The sequence below is a fragment of the Littorina saxatilis genome, linkage group LG7 (genome assembly GCF_037325665.1).
Source record: "Littorina saxatilis isolate snail1 linkage group LG7, US_GU_Lsax_2.0, whole genome shotgun sequence".
Classification (NCBI taxonomy): Eukaryota; Metazoa; Mollusca; class Gastropoda; order Littorinimorpha; family Littorinidae; genus Littorina; species Littorina saxatilis.
The window spans coordinates 40,679,906-40,700,553 of NC_090251.1; the positions used below are offsets into that span (position 1 = coordinate 40,679,906).

Consider the following 20,648-nt stretch of genomic DNA (forward strand, 5'->3'; position numbering starts at 1 on the left):
TCAACCCCCACCCATACCAACCATCCTTTAACCAGCTTCCCTGTACCCAAACCAACTTCACTGCTTTCTTCGCACTTCCATTTCTTCAGCTTTCTTAAACTGCAATTTGACATAATTATTATAGATGTGTTCTTCCCTTAAACCTTCCAAAAGAAATGCACTTGAACTGAGCACTACTGGAGTTTTAGAACAGCTTGCCAGTAACAAGGAAAAACAACAATGACCATGACAATCTCGAACTCCTTCATGCACAAACATACAGAAAGGAATCCTTAACTCATTGTCTCCCAGGTACGGATATATCCGTACCCACTAAATTGGCTCTATCTGACCAGGTACGGATATATCCCCTCAGACTGTTAGCTTCAGTCGCTTCCTGTAACGTCCATCTAACGCCTGCATTCCAGCGTGTTGATACACATTTACTACACAGTTACTACAATTATGAGTGACTTGCTGCAGCACAGCTGGTCTCGGTTAATAAAACACTTGGTCAACATAAGTAGGGTAGAAAGTGTTAAAAAGAAAAAAAAAATTTTTTAAACTTCGCGTCTGATACTGTGTATGTGCTTTATCAACATCAGACAAGCAATATACTTACACACTAGTAATTAGTCATAGTATCACTCGTGACTTGTGTCCTTAAACGCACAATTTAGCTCAAGGGTATAAGAGCTAGGCCACGAGGAAGCAAGTTCATGTTGTCACTTGAAAAATGAACATGCAGTCGAGAAGTTGTCATGAGGAACAACATGTATTCCTAATCAGGCTACAGTCTTTTTATTCTGACTCACTGGCTTATTCATCACATACATAATTAAATTCATGCTTTCCTGTTGATGCCATTCTTATAAAATATGCTGAACACATACCAAGAATCTTTACATGGACATGTGTCCTCTACGTAGCGTACTTTAAGGAAGTTTAAAACATGTTATGCCTAAAATGTAACGCAAACTGGCTGTTCTCCTGATACGATTCTGCTGAGTTTCCTCATCCTAATTCTAGCTTTGACACTTAGAAATACTCAGGTTACAGTGGTGTGTGCGTGCGTGTGAGAGAGAGAGAGAGAGAGAGAGAGAGAGAGAGAGAGAGAGAGAGAGAGAGAGAGAGAGAGAGAGAGAAAGAGAGAGAGAGACAAAGAGAAAGAGAGAGAGAGAGAGAAAGAGAGAGAGAGAGAGAAAGAGAGAGAGAAAGAGAAAGAGAGAGAGAGAGAGAGAGAGAGAGAGAGAGAGAGAGAGAGAGAGAGAGAGAGAGAGAGAGAGAGAGAGAGAGAGAGAGAGAGAGAGAGAGAGAGAGTCAAACAGACAGACAAAGACACAGCATGTATGTGTCAGTCAGTATTCGTTCATTGCACAAACTCATTTGCATGTATGTGTACCTTAAACCTATGCTTCCGACTCAACTGGTCAACCATACATGTATTTCAAAATTATTAGCGATAATAGTATACATAATAGTTTCATGACTTAAAGTATACACACTTCTCACATGCAAAATAATGTATTAACATTAATTATTTCAAAGTATTTTAACAGACAGCAGGACAAGAAGATGACAGTAAAAGAGCAATACAACTACAAGACGGGTATGAAGTACTCGGGGAGGAAAAATCTGACTCAATAAAACACACACACACAAACACACACACACACACACACACACATCTATTTGCTCAAGCAATTCTTCACGTGGGAAGCTAAGAGTTTTCTGAAAATAAAAACACTAAATTAGCACCCATTTCACAGCTTCAAGTCTCCAGAATAAAAACCATACAAATGTGCAAATGGTCCCAACATACATAATTCGTACCAAACCCTGTTGGAGCTAATGCCTTAGAAAATTGTGCAGGTACTTGACAGCATATAGAAAGAAAATGGCCCTCCCACATACAGTTATCAGTAGGTGCCAATGAACCACGCAAAAACTATACAGTGAACTCATAATTCTGTCGACATAAAAACGATTGTTTTTTGGACAAAAATGTGGTTGTCAGCCAGTTTTAAACCAAAGTTGTTGCTTAAACTAAAGGCCCAGTCTGCCTCAAATGGTTTACAGAACGATTTAAATCTTCTAACGAAACAAGAAGGGCAAAGCCCATACGACTCACATGCTTTACACATTTTTCCTACCAAAATACATGTGACCTTGACCCAAGGTCAAGGTCATCCAAGGTCATGCAACACAAAGCTGTTAATTCAAGACATAGGAAGTACAATGGTGCTTATTGGCTCTTTCTACCATGAGATATGGTCACTTTTAGTGGTTCACTACCTTATTTTGGTCACATTTCATAAGGGTCAAAGTGACCTTGACCTTGATCATATGTGACCGAATGTGTCTCATGATGAAAGCATAACATGTGCCCCACATAATTTTTAAGTTTGAAACAGTTATCTTCCATAGTTCAGGGTCAAGGTCACTTCAAAATATGTATACAATCCAACTTTGAAGAGCTCCTGTGACCTTGACCTTGAAGCAAGGTAAACCAAACTGGTATCAAAAGATGGGGCTTACTTTGCCCTATATATCATATATAGGTGAGGTATTGAATCTCAAAAACTTCAGAGAAAATGGGAAAAATATGAAAAATAGCTGTTTTTCAGGCAACATTTATGGCCCCTGCGACCTTGACCTTGAAGCAAGGTCAAGATGCTATGTATCTTTTTTGGGGCCTTGTCATCATACACCATCTTGCCAAATTTGGTACTGATAGACTGAATAGTGTCCAAGAAATATCCAACGTTAAAGTTTTCCGGACGGACGGACGGACGTCCGGACGTCCGGACGGACGGACGGACGGACGGACGACTCGGGTGAGTACATAGACTCACTTTTGCTTCGCATGTGAGTCAAAAAGCAGTTCTAACCTCATGGAACACACTTGCAATAGCATTTAACAGCATTAAATGACACAGTCCGTTAGAATGGCTATTTAGCTTGCATAAACCACACACCAGATTTCGTGGTTTATATTTTACCCCTGAGCCATCGTCGACTCGTGTCACCCACTTTCCTTTTTTTTACAATTTAGTCGCCAGTTTGTGATTTCAATGCGACTCGCTGTATCTGCAATAGCACGTCATTTTGTACCTCTGAATCTAAAATGCACCGAACAACTGCGAGTCACACGAACTTATCGGCGGCGGTTGGCGACAAAGAAGCAAGCGCTATGCAGACAATTTGTCTGCTACAGGAAACATGACCTTGCGTGAACTGCTTCCGGGATTTGTCTCATTGTAACGCCGACTGGCCACGCAAAAATAAATTCTTTGAAAAATGCTCGCTCTTTACGGAGGGCACCAAGAATGTTCTCAAGCGGTGAGTGTTTAAACGAAACAGTGTTTGTACTGTGTTTAAAAGCCTGACAGTGTCTGTGACAAGAAACTGATGGTTTACATGAAGCTGTGTGTGCCTTTAAGTAAGTTCTACCGCTAAGGAAATATGGTAAGTAATATAATTCAAGCTATTTGAAGTTTGCTGCCAGGTGCCTGACATATTTCTGTATAGCTCGGAAAACACAGAAAGATGCGGCTTAATACACTTATTTCGCACTCCCGAGTATGCTGATTTGAAGCATGCAAATGTGCATAATACATGCATACACATATATTCAAACAGTGAGGTCAGTATTATTACACAGGTTAAAGCTCCTCTTTCCCGTAGTTTTAAAGCTCAATATATGAGAACAAGAGATCAACAAGAAAATAGTGGTTAATTTTACTTTAAAATTCTATCTATATCTTACCTGTGTCCATTGAGGGCGGCTAGGTGAAGCGGTGTTTCTCCACTCGTGTCAGTACAGTTCAAATTTACGGGTTTTAGGGCCAGCAAGCTGAAATAATAAAACAAGTTTCTGTACCATTTCTCCTCAACAAAATATAGGATGGTATAAAAGCATAATATTGAGCATGTCTTGAGGTACAGCGGAACCCCCCTTTAAAGACGTCCGAAAATCTGAGAAAATCATGTCTTAAAAAGGAGGCAGTCTTAAAAAAATGGGGGTTAATTTACAGAGATTCTGAACAAAAAGTTTTAAATTGGGGGGTCTTAACTCATTGTCTCCCAGGTACGGATATCCGTACCCACTCATTTGGCTCTATCTGACCAGGTACGGATATATTCGCTCAGACTGTTAGCTTCAGTCGCTTCCTGTAACGTTGATCTAACGCCTGCATTCCAGCGTGTTGTTACACAGTTTCTACACAGCTACTACAATTCTGAGTGACCTGCTGCTGCACAACTGGTCTCGGCTATAAAAAAAAAATTGGTCAACATAGGTGGGGTAGAAAGTGTTAAAAGGGGGGTTCCACTGTATATAATTTAACATGAATCTTTCTCCAACCAATGTTCAGTGTCACCACCACACAGCTGTGACTTTCAGCTCTCAAATCGAGCTCTTTTAAATCATCTGCTATAGTGACTGTACAATCAGACATTTTTTTCAAGGAAAGATGAACAGTTCACGTTATGCCTGTTATTGTGTTAAAGGCCAAACAAAAATAACAGTTTGTTTCAAATTACAAGGCCCTGGAAGTTGGGTGTGTTGGGTTGGTGACATGTTGGGTTTTTTATTTGAAGATCTATTTAAGTTGTTTTTTTTTCTTCTTACTTTTTTTTTTTAATCAGGCACATGTGGCTTTTTATTGGACTGAACTTGTGCAAGCTTTGTTGAAAATTGATGAGCATGGGTATATGTACTAACCTTACAGTGGATGTGTGTGTGAAAAATCACAGGAACGGAATATGTTTTCTAGAGGTTGCTAAAGTCAAATGCGCTTGTGTTTGCATTGAAATGTTATACTTGATGGGGTGTACAGAACAAGAAATTACAAATACAACAGATTTCAAGGGAGACACCAAACAAAAATGCAAGGTTTTTGAAAGCAGATATTAATGACTCTACTCTGATTATCAATTTGTAATAAAAAGAATTATTTTGTTATATATATATGACATTATCAATTTGTGTATGTAATAGAAAGTTAATCAAAAAAAAGTGTGTGATTTTACAGGTGTGTGTGCTTACATGTTTATTGTGTGAATGTATTCATGTTTACTTGTACAGTGGAACCTGTACTAGTGACCATCTCCCAAGGGCTGAAGGCCAAAGCATGCATTTTTATTTCATTTCACATTTCACTTACTATATTATCCCAATGCTGGTAAATTTGGGTTGCCTCCTCCCAATGGAAAGCCAGAGCAGCAACAAGAGTCGCGCTACCCAGGTGTGTGCGTGTTAAGGTGTTATCAGCCACCCGCACTTATGGCAGAATGACCGAGGTCTTTTACATGCCACTGTGGTGATACAAGGGTGGGACATGGATACCGTCTGAGTCTTCACATAAAGTTGACCGGGGTCTGCCCCTTGAACCTGCAGTGACCTCAGAATCACAAGTCCAGTGCTCTACCAACTCAATCAATATGAGGCTTATATCGCGTGTATTCCGTGGGTACAGTTCTAAGCGCAGGGATTTATATTTTTATTTTTATGCAATTTATATCGCGCACATATTCAAGGCGGAGGGATTTATTTATGCCGTGTGAGATGGAATTTTTTTACACAATACATCACGCATTCACATCGGCCAGCAGATCGCAGCCATTTCGGAGCATATCCTACTTTTCACGGCCTATTATTCCAAGTCACACGGGTATTTTGGTGGACATTTTTATCTATGCCTATACAATTTTGCCAGGAAAGACCCTTTTGTCAATCGTGGGATCTTTAACGTGCACACCCCAATGTAGTGTACACAAAGGGACCTCGGTTTTTCGTCTCATCCGAAAGACTAGCACTTCAACCCACCACCTAGGTTAGGAAAGGGGGGAGAAAATTGCTAACGCCCTGACCCAGGGTCGAACTCGCAACCCCTCGCTTCCGAGCGCAAGTGCGTTACTACTCGGCCACCCAGTCCACTGAGCTACCCCGACCCCATCGCTTGTACACCGGGACATAATATTGGTATGATTGCAAGACACAGGAACATGTGTTTCAAGTCTAAAGCCATGACAGGTTATATGCACACAAGCTGAAAATCTGTATTTAATTTAGTCATAATTCAATGCTGGGGACATATGAAATCAGGAGGGGCATTATTAAAATGTATCCTCAACAAACAAACACACTTTAAGTGTCGCAAATGAATTAACTGGTTTTCTAAAATCATTATAATAATAATAATAATAATGCTGAATTAAGTGACGGTATGTGCACCAGTGTTTTATCATTTCGTAGAGGGAGACATACAGGGCTACTGTGATCCACATTATGAAAACAAAAATAAAATCTAAACAAAACGCACACAAAAACATAAATAAAATCAAAAGAAAACAAACCACACACACAAAAACAAACAAACAAGAGAGAGGGTTGCAGTCAGAAAACAAACAAACAAGAGAACAAAAATCGTATCAAAAACACACATACTGTGAAAAAATAAAGCCTTTGATACGAGCCTTCAAAAGTGTAATGCAATCCCTCTTTCTTGCCTTCCAAGAAAAGTATGCCCATCCCCCTTTTCACTGTCTACTTCTGCTTTGTTCAACACACTATATATACGCACTTCCGTGCAGACGACATAAGCTTGCAAAGTTTGCACAGACGTTCAAAACTACACGTTTCCATGAGAAAAACGATGCTTTATATGTCAAGCACATAAACACTATTTAGTTTTCACTGCAACAACAAATGTGTGTGAGTTTGTCATGTCACCACAGTCCTGTCTCTGTCAACAAAACAATGCGATTCAGTGCACACCTCCTCAAGCCTCCAGTCAGCCCTCCGCTTCCTCGACCTGTGTGCGGCAATTTACCGGACAGTATTGTTTTCACAGCCTGCAAATTGCCTGTCCGTGCTGCTTCTAGCAGCTCCTGATCTTTGCCCATGTTTATGCGTTGGTAGCCATTGCGAACCGAAGGAATTTATTTATGAAAAGCTCGCATGTATCTTCTTTTCTTTGCCGAATGTCAACTTCCTCTTTTAGCAGACGACAGCGCCATCTGTGTAAAGGAAGCCGCTCCCCAGCCATGAGCAGATACAACCGTTGTTGTAATTGGGTAAATGTTTAACCTTTCAACCAATCACAGTGCAATATCGAGTGGGCTCTGTCCCGTGACGTGCTAGTGCTAAAAATACCCCTCACGATGTAAACAAGACTTCAGCTGACACAGAGAGATCGCTGAGACTACACGCGTGAAAATTTGCTCTCCGATCATCACAGAAAACCTTCCACAATGACAAAACCATTGAACGTGGTGAGTGTTCACTTTGAATTTTAACCTCCATTGAAGTCTTAGCTCTCGCAGCTTCATCCTATTTTCTCCAGCCCGAGCTCATCATCTTATTTTCATGGAAAACTACGTCAGCACAAGAGTTGGCAGTGTGCCCTGAGAAATCGGTCAGCGTGCTGTCTTTGTTTCTTTCACAGATAAACAACGAAAGGCCTCCATTGCGCAGTATTTTCGATCGTATTTTGACGTATACATATGCCAGCAAGGCGTATTGCTTCTGGTATGTGTTCGTAATATGTGTGTGTAGTGTATTATGTTCAAAAATGTCCAGGTCGTAGCATAAAATGTACATGACTATGATTGATATTAAAGCATGTGACTGCCTTCATTATGTAGGCGGGCTTCAAAGCGAAACGGGAATTTCGCTACGAAGGTGAAACTGTGAACATGCAGAACAATAACGCGTTCTGTTCGGCTATCAATCCCAACACGTGTGACATATGGCTTGGGGCCCTTTCACTTTCAGTCCATGCTTTCAGTAGGCCTTTCTCCCTCTCGGGTATAGATCTCAGTTGGTCAGTACAGCCTCGTCCTGACCTCAGGTCAAAATGAGTTCGGCTCAACTGTCGATAGCCGTGGAGCGAGGATTATTAGAATGAGTAGGCCCTACAGCCTGTACTATCTCCCCTCGAGTTGCGTCGGAGGAATGTTCAGCTGCCTTGCGCACACTGTATACACTGCAAAATTATAAAAATAAAAATAAATCCCTGCGCTTAGAACTGTACCCACGGAATACGCGCGATATAAGCCTCATATTGTTGATTGATTGATTGCAATTCCAATTCTGAGAAAATCATGTCTTGACAAGGAAGGGGTCTGTAAGTGAACGTAAATTTACACATGTTATGAACAGACAACCTTTTAAAAAAAACCTACCGGGATAGTTTTTGAATTATTTTGTGTGTGGGGGGGGGGGGGGGGGGGCTGGGTGCCACTGAATCCAGCTGCATGCATCGTTATTCAGTATGTTACCCTTCTCTCAACATCTGCCCCGATCGCATGGCGGACGTACATTGTTAACCTTTGGTATTCCAGTGCAGTAGCTGTAGTTGCTTCTGTTCAGCTAAAGGGTACCCTGTGGGGCGAACAGATTAGATCAGCTATGAGCTCGGCAGCTGTGCCTCCCAGTGTGTTAGCTTTTATATGCTGAGTATTTTATTCTTTTGTGTTATCTCTCTCTCGTAAAAGTGGTAACCTTAGCACCTTCTCTCTCTCTCTCTCTCTCTCTCTCTCTCTCTATCTCTCTCTATCTATCTGGGGTACTTGGTAGCACTAGCAAAACAAAACAAAAACCACTTTTGTAGGCTTACTCAATTACCCTCAAAAACAATCGTTTGTCCTATCTTTCAGCCTCTGCATCAGTCTAGATGCCAGTTTGACGGGCGCAGTGGCCTGGTGGTAAGACGTCGGCCTCCTAATCGGGAGGTCGTGAGTTCGAATCCCGGTCGCTGCCGCCTGGTGGGTTAAGAGTGGAGATTTTTCCGATCTCCCAGGTCAACTTATGTGCGGACCTGCTTGTGACTTAACCCCCTTCGTGTGTACACGCAAGCACAAGACCAAGTGCGCACGGAAAAGATCCTGTAAGCCATGTCGGAGTTCGGTGGGTTATGGAAACACGAAAATACCCAGCATGCCTACTCAACGAAAGCGGAGTGAGCTGACTATGCTCTTAGAGTATAGTGTGGGGAACCCAAATGGGCAAACGAGCTCACACGTAACCAGAAAAACTCTGGAACGCTGAAGAAGAAGAAGAAGAAGATGCCAGTTTTCTGCTAGTATGGCGGATGGTTATAATCCGCTATAGTTGTCTTTCCTTTTACAAAACGTCTTACGATCTGTGTTGTAAACTACTACCGCTACCAGTGACACAACAATGGAAAACTTAACTCTCGCTGAGAAATTCGAGTTTTTAAAAAGAGAATGATTTAGACAACGTAAGATGGTTGATGAGGATGAGTAGTGCACAGCAAGCTGTCAGTTTATGCCCCATTAATTAAACAAATTATTTTGAAGTCAACTTTTGCCAAAAGAGGCCATCTTTCTTCTTCTTTTTCGGTCATGGGCTGAAACTCTTATGTTTTCGCACGCGTGGGCTTTTACGTGTATAACCGTTTTTACCCCGCTATTCAGGCAGCCATACGCCGCTTTCGGGGGGAGCATGCTGGGTATGTTCGTGTTTCTATAACCCACCGAACTCTGACATGGATTACAGGATCTTTTCCGCGCGCACTTGTTCTTGTGCTTACGTGTACACACAAAGGGGAATATTGCACGAGCAGGTCTGCACATAAGTTGACCTGGGAGATCGGACAAATCTCCACCCTTAACCCACCAGGCGGTCGCGACCGGGATTTGAACTCACAACCTTCCGATTAGGAGGCCGATGTTTTATCCACTAGGAAAGAGGCTATCTCAGACTTGTCTATAGGTCTTCAAATTCCACTAGTGTTTCTTTCGTGAAAGGGAACCATTGGCTTCATGGCTGGTTCAGTGGGACCCCATTTTAAGAAACACACACACACACACACACCCCCCCCCCCCCCCCCCCGCAATTTAAGACTCCCTCCCTTTTAAGACCCTGTATTAGCACATTTTTGTTCCCCCGAAATCGGCGTATGCTGCCTAAATGGCGGGGTAAAAACGGTCATACACGTAAAAATCCACTCGTGCTAAAAACATGAGTGAACGTGGGAGTCTAAGCCCATGAACGAAGAAAGAAAGAAAGCAGATTTTTGGAGGTCTTAAAAGGGAGGTACCACTGTTCCCAAATAATATTAATAATAATAATAAATGAGCATTTATATAGCGCAACATCATAACTTTACAATTATGCTCTTTGCGCTTGACACATTTAAAATTAAAACACAGTTATACAAGCATTTACATTTACATTCATAGTCAGCAACGCTTAATTAAAAGCATACACCATCAAACATACATGTATACAAAAGATTCTTCCACTAACTAAGTAATAAAAACATGCATAAAATAGGTAGTGAAAACAAGGAAATACCAGCTGAATACCCTTAATCAAACAGAACATGTTATCAACAATACTGAAAACAGCCCTAGATGTTTAAATAAGAGCATGCCTTCAAAACAGATCATGTTTTCAACCCTATAACTATATTCCTGCATAATTCGCTGCATAACACTCATGTGCATGCATAAGTGAGGGTCAAAGTCCCATTGATTTGCACTGTTATTGCAAGCTGACACATGACATGCACAAGCACATAATGTGGAAAATCGTTATGACAGCATATTGAATAAAACATGATCAGTCAGATTCCCAGTTTGTTTGACAGCTCTTATCTGATTCAAGATCAATGTGTGCATATCCATTTAAAGAGTAATTAAAATAGGCCAGTTTGTTTGAAGTTTATGTTTGAGTTTGAAGATTAGCTCCTGTCAGTGTCAGCCAGTAATCCAGTGTAGAGAAGTGTACTGTATCTTTCTGTCACATTTTTATAAAATTTCAATCATATAATTATATGTACTGTAGAATGGTGTGTAACTTGTGAATTCTAATTCTACACCAGTCAAACACACTGCAGAAAATTGATCTCCAAAAATCTGAGAGAATCCGGTCTTAGACAGAGTCTTAAAATGGAGGTAATTGTACAGATGATATGAACAGAACATGTTAACAGTCAAGGGAGAGGTCTTGAATTGGGGTGCGTGGGTGGGTGATGGTGTCTTAAAATGGAGGTAATTGTACAGATGATATTGAATCGGCGTGGGTGGGTGATGGTGTCTGAAAATGGAGGTAATTGTACAGATGATATTGAATCGGGGTGCGTGGGTGGGTGATGGTGTCTGAAAATGGAGGTAATTGTACAGATGATATTGAATCGGGGTGTGTGGGTGGGTGATGGTGTCTGAAAATGGAGGTAATTGTACAGATGATATTGAATCGGGGTGTGTGGGTGGGTGATGGTGTCTGAAAATGGAGGTAATTGTACGGATGATATTGAATCGGGGTGTGTGGGTGGGTGATGGTGTCTTAAAATGGAGGTAATTGTACAGATGATATTGAATCGGGGTGCGTGGGTGGGTGATGGTGTCTGAAAATGGAGGTAATTGTACAGATGATATTGAATCGGGGTGTGTGGGTGGGTGATGGTGTCTGAAAATGGAGGTAATTGTACAGATGATATTGAATCGGGGTGTGTGGGTGGGTGATGGTGTCTGAAAATGGAGGTAATTGTACAGATGATATTGAATCGGGGTGTGTGGGTGGGTGATGGTGTCTGAAAATGGAGGTAATTGTACAGATGATATTGAATCGGGGTGTGTGGGTGGGTGATGGTGTCTGAAAATGGAGGTAATTGTACAGATGATATTGAAAGGGGGCGTGTGGGTGGGTGATGGTGTCTGAAAATGGAGGTTGCACTGGACTCTTAGACTAGAGTATGTCACTGACACTGCATGTGTATCCTTTATGAAATGTTAATGTTATTAATCTCCCTATGCTGACATCTGTCAGACTTTGGCAGTCTTGGTTGCATTATTGATCAATACAGAAGCAGTCTATTTGTAGTGAGAAAAAGCCCAGGGCAGTAGTATTCTGAATTTCCTCCCGCCTGTCCCAGTTACAGGATAGTGTTTGATTGTGTGCCTGGGCAGACCTTTTTCACTTTTATTTTTAGGTTATCTTTGGGTTCAGTTTTCTGTGACATGAAATGTCATTGTCAGCATGGTGTATGTGTTTAAATTGTAGATGTTTACTTTCTTCTTTTTTTTTAATTTAGTTAGCATGTTCTTAATGGTGTTTTTTGTTTTGGTTATATTTTAGTTTTTCTGTGATTTATTCATTTCACCCTACAAAGAATGTGTATGCTTGTTTTCTCGTGATTTCTTTTTTTTTAAACCCCTTCCGTACCTCGCCTTATCAACCATCTACTCATTTAGACTGGGTGTGTACATTTGTCTTCTTCTTTTCGATCGCCGATCACACTTGGAGTCCAGATCTTGAGATATAATTAGTGGTCCTCTGCAGCGCAGCCACTGGCCCGTACAGCTTGTTGTGCAGGGACTCCGGGACATGTGTCATCACAGTATGCCTTAGCATGAAACTGCTGACAATTTAAGTTCAGTGTGCATGGCGGTCTGATCAGATGTATTATGTTCACCTGCCAACAGTGTCAAAGGTACAGTGGAACCCCCCTATTACGACCCCCCTCCATTTTGAGGACCTTGTTTTCTCAGACTTTCTGTTCGTGACCCCTGTAAATTTACCTCCATTTTAAGACCTGATTTTCTCAGATTTGTGGAGGTCTTGAAAAGGGGGTTCCTCTGTATGCTGATACACTGGAACCCCCATTCTACGACCCCCCCCCCCCCCCCCCAATTTAAGACTCCCTCCGTTTTAATACCCAGTTTTCTCAGATTTTCTGTTTCTTAACCTCTGCCAATTTACCCCCATTTGAAGACTCCCACCTATTTAAGACCTGATTTTCTCAGAATTCTGGAGGTCTTTAAAAGGAGAGGGTGGGGGGGGTCCTCTGTAGATAGGCTGGTACTGCATCATCAGCATTCCTGTTTCTATACCATTACTTCCTTGGTCCTGTCTGGTGTTGGTACATGGTTACTCATATAATACTGCGAGGGTAATTGAGAATCGATTTTATGATTCTGCATTGATATTTGGCAGAGAATATTTTTTGACCTTTTCTGGTATTGAGTACACTTTCATTGCATTTAGGGAAATTAAGATTTTTAGATTTTATGATTATGTGTTAGTACTTGCAAGTGTATACAGTTTAACCCGTAGTGGTGGAGGGTGAAGCAGAACGGTGTGTTGGGGGAGGGGGTGAAAACTATATGAGAAGGTTTATGCCAAGAGGTTGTAGACCAGCAGGCAGCTGCACGAGCGGAGGCTCAGACTTGTTGCACGTGCTTATCGGAAAGCCGTGTCTAATCCTACCGTGCGATTCTATGCCACTAATGTTGTTGGGTGCACGAGGGGGTATTGGAAAAAATGTGTGTGGGGGGGGGGGGGGTATGGGGAGGGGGAAGGAGGTTAATGAAGGCTTCTGTGAAGGTGTGTGCACACAATCGAACACTGTCCCGTAACTGGAACATGCGGGAAGAAATTCAGAATACCGCCATGGGCTTTTTCTCATCACAAATGGACAGCTTCTGTGTTGATCAATTCCGAATGAATGAATTCCTATCGCTGCATCTATATGGACAGAGGCTATTTTGTAATAAGAGCTGATGAGCGTTTTTAATCAAGGATTGCCGAGTCGCATGAGCCATGTTTCTCCAGAACGGAACATGTCTGGCATAATCATAATCATCGAATGGTTTCCGCTCATTATCCGGCCTTCAGGTCTGTCTGCATATATATTGATGTAACGTTCCTTCCCCGTTATCTTTTACTGATTAGCTTGACCCCTACCACTGGACAAGCCACAGGCACGTGGGGGAAGGATATATAGGCGATTACTACCATTTCCTGGCTGAGCAGGTGGTCACTCAGTCCATGCAAGCCCCAACCCTATACCAGCGTCATGTGCCTGTGTGATCAGCAAATTGGTGTGGTGGGCTTTGGCGATGTGCCTGTGTGATAAGCAAATTATTGGGGGGGGGGGGGGGGCTTTCACGATGACGAAGTCGGAGGGAAGTGATAACGCTGATTTCCATCAGAGGCTGCTGAGAATGCGTTATCCACCGTCCCTGCTTATTGAGGTGCACTGCTCGGACTGAGTTCGGAATGGTAATGATCATGCCTTCAGTCATGGCGACTGGAAAATGGACGGTACACGTTTTCGAAGAAATCGAAATTTGGGGTAAAATCTATTAAACTTCACCACCAATGTTCTTCACATGCAAGAAACTGACATGCTGTTATGTGACAGAGGGGCCAATCTCACATCGTTACACCGTCACGGGTCAATCCTAGTAGTCCTTAGTGAACTCTCAGTTGAGGCATGACACCATCTGAGCATGGACACAGTGTCATAAAGCAAGTTGTTGGCTGTAAGGTACACGAATTTGTAAAAACTGTTATTATTTTTGTTAGCCCTGGTTTTGGAATGATTCAAAGGACCAAATAGAGACGACGGTCGTTGGCTAGCCCCCCTCCTCCCTCCCAGGAAAAGCCTGGCTGTGGACCTGCATCTCATGGAAGAACATTTTCAACTGTCCTCACAAAGGTTCAGTATTTACACTGACAGTATCGATAAAGTTCACAAAACTGGGCGTTTGACGCAGGTGTTTTTTGTGTGTATTTTGCGAAAAGTCAGATCGATTTTGCAAAAAAACTGCACCAGAGTATTGTGCGACATGTTGTCTAGGACGGATCTGTATCCGTATGAAATACTTTGTGTCTAGTCCTCATTTCAGGATGAGGAGCAAAAGACGCAGTTGGCATAAAGACGCAGTATTTGTTGGCATACCTGTAACATTATGACTTTGGCGAGACCTTACCTAGGTCAGTACCCACGTCAACACAAACAACACTACCGGGTCGTACAGGTAATACAGGCTGCTTTTGCGATTGTCAAGCTCAAGGTAAGACCCGAGTAAGAGAAGAGTCATGGCAGTGCCACAAACACACACAATGAGTTCGAGTTTGTTTGTTTTTTGCCCCGCACAGTGCCTCTGTTTGCGGCGTTTACATGTGTTTTCTGTGCGTCAGATGTGCGCCTCCTCATTCTTTCTTACAGTTTCTTATGCGTGAACCATATCAAGAAAAGCTCAGTACATTGCTTCGTCTCACCGCCAATAAACAGTTCTTGACAGTTTCTTTGCCGTTACAGGGCCGGACCAAATGAGTTGTAAGGGGGGGGTTCCTCCTTTTTTGGGGGGGCAAATCAGCGAAGTGGCGAGGCCACAAGCGCACGCCTGCAAAGCAGGCGCGCGAACTAGTCTGTTTCTGTCCGATTCGATTCAGTTAAATGCCTTGCCCGGTGTTGCCGTTGTTCTGATTTTGTGTTGAACACATTTGAAAATTTACCCCCAGTCTTCCTTTCGCGGCATCACTTGTATAGCTATTGATCAATGACAGCGTTCGGTGACTTGCTTGTCTCTGCAGCACGCACACAAAAAGTTGACAGTTTCTTTTTGTGGGCCATCCGTCTCTGTCTTCAGTTATAATAACTAACTTGCGTTTTGACCCATTTCTTCATTCTTCCTCTTACGTGAAACATTTTTCCCAAACGGATTTTGTCGACATTTTCTTTTACTTGCTCCGCTGTCGTCAGTTTTAAAGGCCTTGTTTTTTGAGTGAGTTTTATGTGCGTCTAGTGTTAAAATTTACCTCTACGCTTCCACTTACTGTTGGTGCAATTTTCCAACAATAAATTGCATATGTTATTGCTGTTAGGTTCAGTGATTAGCATGCAGTCAGTATTTCTGGCTCAGTTTCAATGTCGATGTAGAAACATAGATCGCGCATAGCAATTACGAAATTTCGAAAGGAAACGGGTCCTGTGTGTTTGTGTCTATGTCAGTATGTGCCCAGGGTATGGTACATGGCTTTTGCTATTGTACAGCCGTTCTGTCCTGCTAAGTTTGTCAAACTTTTTATCTTTTCTGTTTTTACGAAAAGCAGCTTCCGGGTGCTAGTCTCCGATATATACTTTTTTTTCTTATTTTTCCGTGTTTTTATCGAATTTTAAAGCTCGTCTAAGTCGCTCAAGCTTCAGCTGCAAGTGAGCCTGACACCTGCGTCCAGCATATAAATTGCATACACGTGTCATGAAATTTTGGCCTTGAGCTTTTGACTGCGTGTCTTTATTGGTGAGACAAACGCACTTACGACCACTAAAGGTGTCTCTGTTATAGCCTGCGCAGGATAAGTGTGCGTCATCGTCTGTTGTTAGTGTTAGACGTCATGCATTTCCCACTGAGTCGAATCGCGGTTGGAATGTGTTGCGCCTTTATTAAGTCCTGTACAACAACAAATGAAGATTAATTACCCGCAAAAGATTACGCTTACGATTAAGTATGTAGCAGATGACTTAATTGTTTCGTGCTAATACTGTTATGCTTCCTTTTCCGGTGGTTGTGTTTTCCAACGGATCATGAACCGCGATAAATGGGGGTGCTTGGGTCTACTGTCGAGCGATCTTAGTCGCACAATAGTTACCTTACAATTTTGCTTTCGTAACATTCTTTAAAGTTCTATTTTTTTCTTAATTTTTCGCTCTTTTTTCTCATCCTTTTTATTTTTTATTTTTTTTATCGCCCCATTGAAAACTCAAATGGCTGAAGAACTAACCGACATCATTCTGTTACCTACTTCGGGAGTTATCAGCCAGAATAGTCGATGGCAAAATGACTGCGTCGTTCTGGCACTTGTTATTCGAAGATGCATGCGGATAATTGAGTGCATTTTACACGAACTGTCATCAAAATTATCGCAAACAAAAAAATCGAAAAATTACAAGCCAAAAATTTGATAAATTATACATTGATAATAATAATTGGAAAAAAAATATTTACAGACAGAAAAACTGGGCGTATAGTTTGCGTCATACATACGTTCGCAGGTCGTCGATCGAACCGACACCCGTCCGTCATTTTCGCGTGTCAGACTACGCAGGGTTGAGTGACCACGCGTGGCTCATTGGTGCGGTCAGTCATCTCGCGTGTTGGTCAGGCTGGCTAGATACAATTACCATTATGACACAGCCAACGGAAACGCGAGCGACGAATCTGGGCCCTGTCTACAAGACCTGTTAAAAAAAACTTCCCCCAAACAGTTCCGCGCTATTTTAACAAATGCCAAAGCAAGCGCACCATGCTCTGTAAAATTCTGGTTACATAAATATAATATTTCCATTGACGAGAAATATTGGCTCTTGGCAATTAAATGTACAAGCGAGGAAAGATTAAAGTTACTTCAATGGAAAATATTACATAATATTTACCCCACAAACATTCTACTCCACAAGATGAAATTGAAAGAAAATAATTTGTGTAGTCTTTGTAACGAAATAGATTATATTGAGCACTTTTTTTGGAAATGTAGAAAAATGAAGTTATTTTGGGAACATGTTATTAGATGTATTTTTGTTAATACGAAAGAAAAGGTTATATTAACAGAACATGATGTATTGTTTGGTTATTTACCAGGAATGCATACCCCAACAAACAAAATTATAAATAATATTTTGTTGATAGCAAAAATGTGTATCAGCAAGTGCTCCCATGGGGTCGCCTTCACGCGGCGGGAGTGTTTCCACAGAGCTACCCCACCCCTTTACTTCTCTTCTTTTGTCTTATTTCTGCCTTACCAGTCCTTTCACCTATATTTCCTTCCAAGAAAACTCTCCCTACTATTCCCTGCAGATTTCCAATTCTTTTCTTGTTGTCTTATTTCTATCTGACTGGATCCATCACCTTTATTTCACTTACCAAAAGTCTTCTTTTCCACATCCTTATTTCTCTGCACCCCGCATGTCGTAAGAGGCGACTAACGGACTATGTTTCTCCTTTTACCCTTGTTTAGTGGTTCTTGTATAGAATATAGTCAATGTTTGTAAAGATTTTAGTCAAGCAGTATGTAAGAAATGTTTAGTCCTTTGTACTGGAAACTTGCATTCTCCCAGTAAGGTCATATATTGTACTACGTTGCAAGCCCCTGGAGCAATTTTTTTATTAGTGCTTTTGTGAACAAGAAACACTTAACAAGTGGCTCTATCCCATCTCCCCCCTTTCCCCTATCCCATCTCCCCCCTTTCCCTCGTCGCGATATAACCTTCGTGGTTGAAAACGACGTTAAACACCAAATAAAGAAAGAAAGTATCAGCAAGTTTAGATATGGTAAGCCTATTGATTTAAATGTAATGTTTAATTGCGAATTAGGGTTGCGACGTTTGAGTATTTTGTAAATGAAAATGTTTATGTTTATGTGCATATGCATGTGTGTGGGTGGATTTATGATTATGTTGATGTCGCAAATGTTCACACCGCAGACACAACAGCATTGATTAATACATTCTTGTCCATTTATGTACTGTAAGAATTCGCGCCAAAAGTAAATGTTAAATGTACTGTGCCACAGATTAATGTACAGTTAAACATACAGATACCAAGTGTGTCATATAATGTTATTGTTTACGAAAAAAAAAGAAAAAAGGAAGGCGCTAATTCAGATGAGGAAATATTTCCTGTGATACCTAGTTGCTAGTATCATATAGTAGCTAAAATATGATGCTTGAAAAGGCACAGATTCGAGATCGTTAACACAACACTGCCGTTGTTTTACGGTTACACATCAAAAGCAAAAAGCAGGGCGGGGATGTAGCTCAGTCGGTAGCGCGCTGGATTTGTATCCAGTTGGCCGCTGTCAGCGTGAGTTCGTCCCCGGCCACGTTCGGCGAGATATTTATTTCTCAGAGTCAACTTTGTGTGCAGACTCTCCTCGGTGTCCGAACACCCCCGTGTGTACACGCAAGCACAAGACCAAGTGCGCACGAAAAAGATCATGTAATCCATGTCAGAGTTCGGTGGGTTATAGAAACACGAAAATACCCAGCATGCTTCCTCCGAAACCGGTGTATGGCTGCCTAAATGGCGGGGTAAAAAACGGTCATACACGTAAAATTCCACTCGTGCAAAAAACACGAGTGTACGTGGGAGTTTCAGCCCACGAACGCAGAAGAAGAAGAAGAAAAAAGCAAAAAGCTAGGAACAAGTAGGTGGCAATGAAAAGTTATACTTTGATGCAGCACATCACATGATATAGACCTTCATTACTCTTCTTTTCTCCATCCATCCCATCCGCCCCTGGCTAAAAATCTTAACAAAATCTTACAACGACTATACTCATTAGGCTAAACGTGAAAAGAGAAACATGTCCTGTGATGTCCTTTCATATTGCTGATATCAAAGTGTTGAATCGACCAAAGTTCAAGTAAAGTAACGGGTAGTAAAAGCGAATCTTAATAAATGTGGCAAAAAGACTAGTGTGCTTTGATGGAAAACAGATTTCTGCTCAATTTGAGTACGGTCCAACTTAGGTAACAGGAAGTAAAAGCATAACAGTTAGACTTTGAACGGAGGTTTGAGAGAGAGAGAGAAGGAGAGAGAGAGAGAGAGAGAGAGAGAGAGAGAGAGAGAGAGAGAGAGAGAGAGAGATGACTGATATACAAAAGACAAGACAAAGACAAATTCTTTAGTAACGAGGGTAATTGCATAAGCAAACAGGTGCTTTTTTACATCCAGCCCTCGCCCATGGGAGGGTTTAATCTAATAACACGTTTAGAAAATGTTAGAATATGAATCAAAGAAGTAACAAGTCGCGTAAGGCGAAAATACAACATTTAGTCAAGCTGTCGAACTCACAGAATGAAACTGAACGCAATGCAATTTTTCAGCAAGACCGTATACTCGTAGCATCGTCAGTCCACCGCTCGTGGCAAAGGCAGTGAAATTGACAAGAAGAGCGGGGTAGTAGTTGCGCTGAGAAGGATAGCACGCTTTTCTGTACCTCTCTTCGTTTTAACTTTCTGAGCGTGTTTTTAATCCAAACATATCATATCTATATGTTTTTGGAATCAGGAACCGACAAGGAATAAGATGAAAGTGTTTTTAAGTTGATTTCGAAAATTTAATTTTGATAATAATTTTTATATTTTTAATTTTCAGAGCTTGTTTTTAATCCAAATATAACATATTTATATGTTTTTGGAATCAGAAAATGATGAAGAATAAGATGAACGTAAATTTGGATCGTTTTATAAAAAAGTTATTTTTTTTACAATTTTCAGATTTTTAATGGCCAAAGTCATTAATTAATTTTCAAGTGTGGAGGCTCTTCATAAGACCACCAGCTTCATTACCAGAGCTGGACTCCAAGTTTAACATTGGCGAACGACAAGAAGAAGAAGATTAATTAATTTTTAAGCCACCAAGCTGAAATGCAATACCGAAGTCCGGCCTTCGTCTAAGATTGCTTGGCCAAAATTTCAATCAATTTGATTGAAAAATGAGGGTGTGACAGTGCCGCCTCAACTTTTACAAAAAGCCGGATATGACGTCATCAAAGGCATTTATCGAAAAAAAGGAAAAAAGTCCGGGGATATCATTCCCAGGAACTCTCATGTCAAATTTCATAAAGATCGGTCCAGTAGTTTGGTCTGAATCGCTCTACACACACACACGCACAGACACACACACACATACACCACGACCCTCGTCTCGATTCCTCCTCTATGTTAAAACATTTAGTCAAAACTTGACCAAATGTAATATTAAGTCGCGTAAGGCGAAATTACTACATTTAGTCAAACTGTGGAACTCACAGAATGAAACTGAACGCACTGCATTTTTTCACAATGACCGTAGTCCGCCGCTTGTGCATAAGAGGGCCGTCACACATGCGACTGAGTCGCGCG

At 41.4% G+C, this 20,648-nt stretch overlaps 2 protein-coding genes across 8 annotated transcripts in view; one reads left to right on the plus strand and one right to left on the minus strand.

Annotated features, from left to right (window-relative positions):
- Positions 1-7,003, minus strand: part of LOC138971469 (ankyrin repeat and SAM domain-containing protein 1A-like) — a 120,679-nt gene extending 113,676 nt beyond the window's left edge. For all 6 annotated transcript variants that reach the window (XM_070344203.1, XM_070344205.1, XM_070344201.1 and 3 more), the window contains exons 1-2: positions 6,761-7,003; positions 3,749-3,835 (exon numbers count right to left, since the gene is read on the minus strand). In XM_070344203.1, the coding sequence (XP_070200304.1) occupies positions 3,749-3,835; positions 6,761-6,888 (215 nt within the window). In that variant the 5' untranslated portion in view covers positions 6,889-7,003. The remainder of the gene's footprint in view (positions 1-3,748; positions 3,836-6,760) is intronic.
- A 96-nt stretch (positions 7,004-7,099) lies between these two features.
- LOC138971476 (lysoplasmalogenase TMEM86A-like) overlaps positions 7,100-20,648 on the plus strand; it is a 40,625-nt gene continuing 27,076 nt past the window's right edge. Inside the window, exon 1 of one of the 2 annotated variants that reach the window (XM_070344213.1) lies at positions 7,100-7,257. In XM_070344213.1, coding sequence (XP_070200314.1) covers positions 7,237-7,257 — 21 coding nt within the window. In that variant the 5' untranslated portion in view covers positions 7,100-7,236. The remainder of the gene's footprint in view (positions 7,258-20,648) is intronic. The other variant, XM_070344212.1, reaches the window with a different exon arrangement.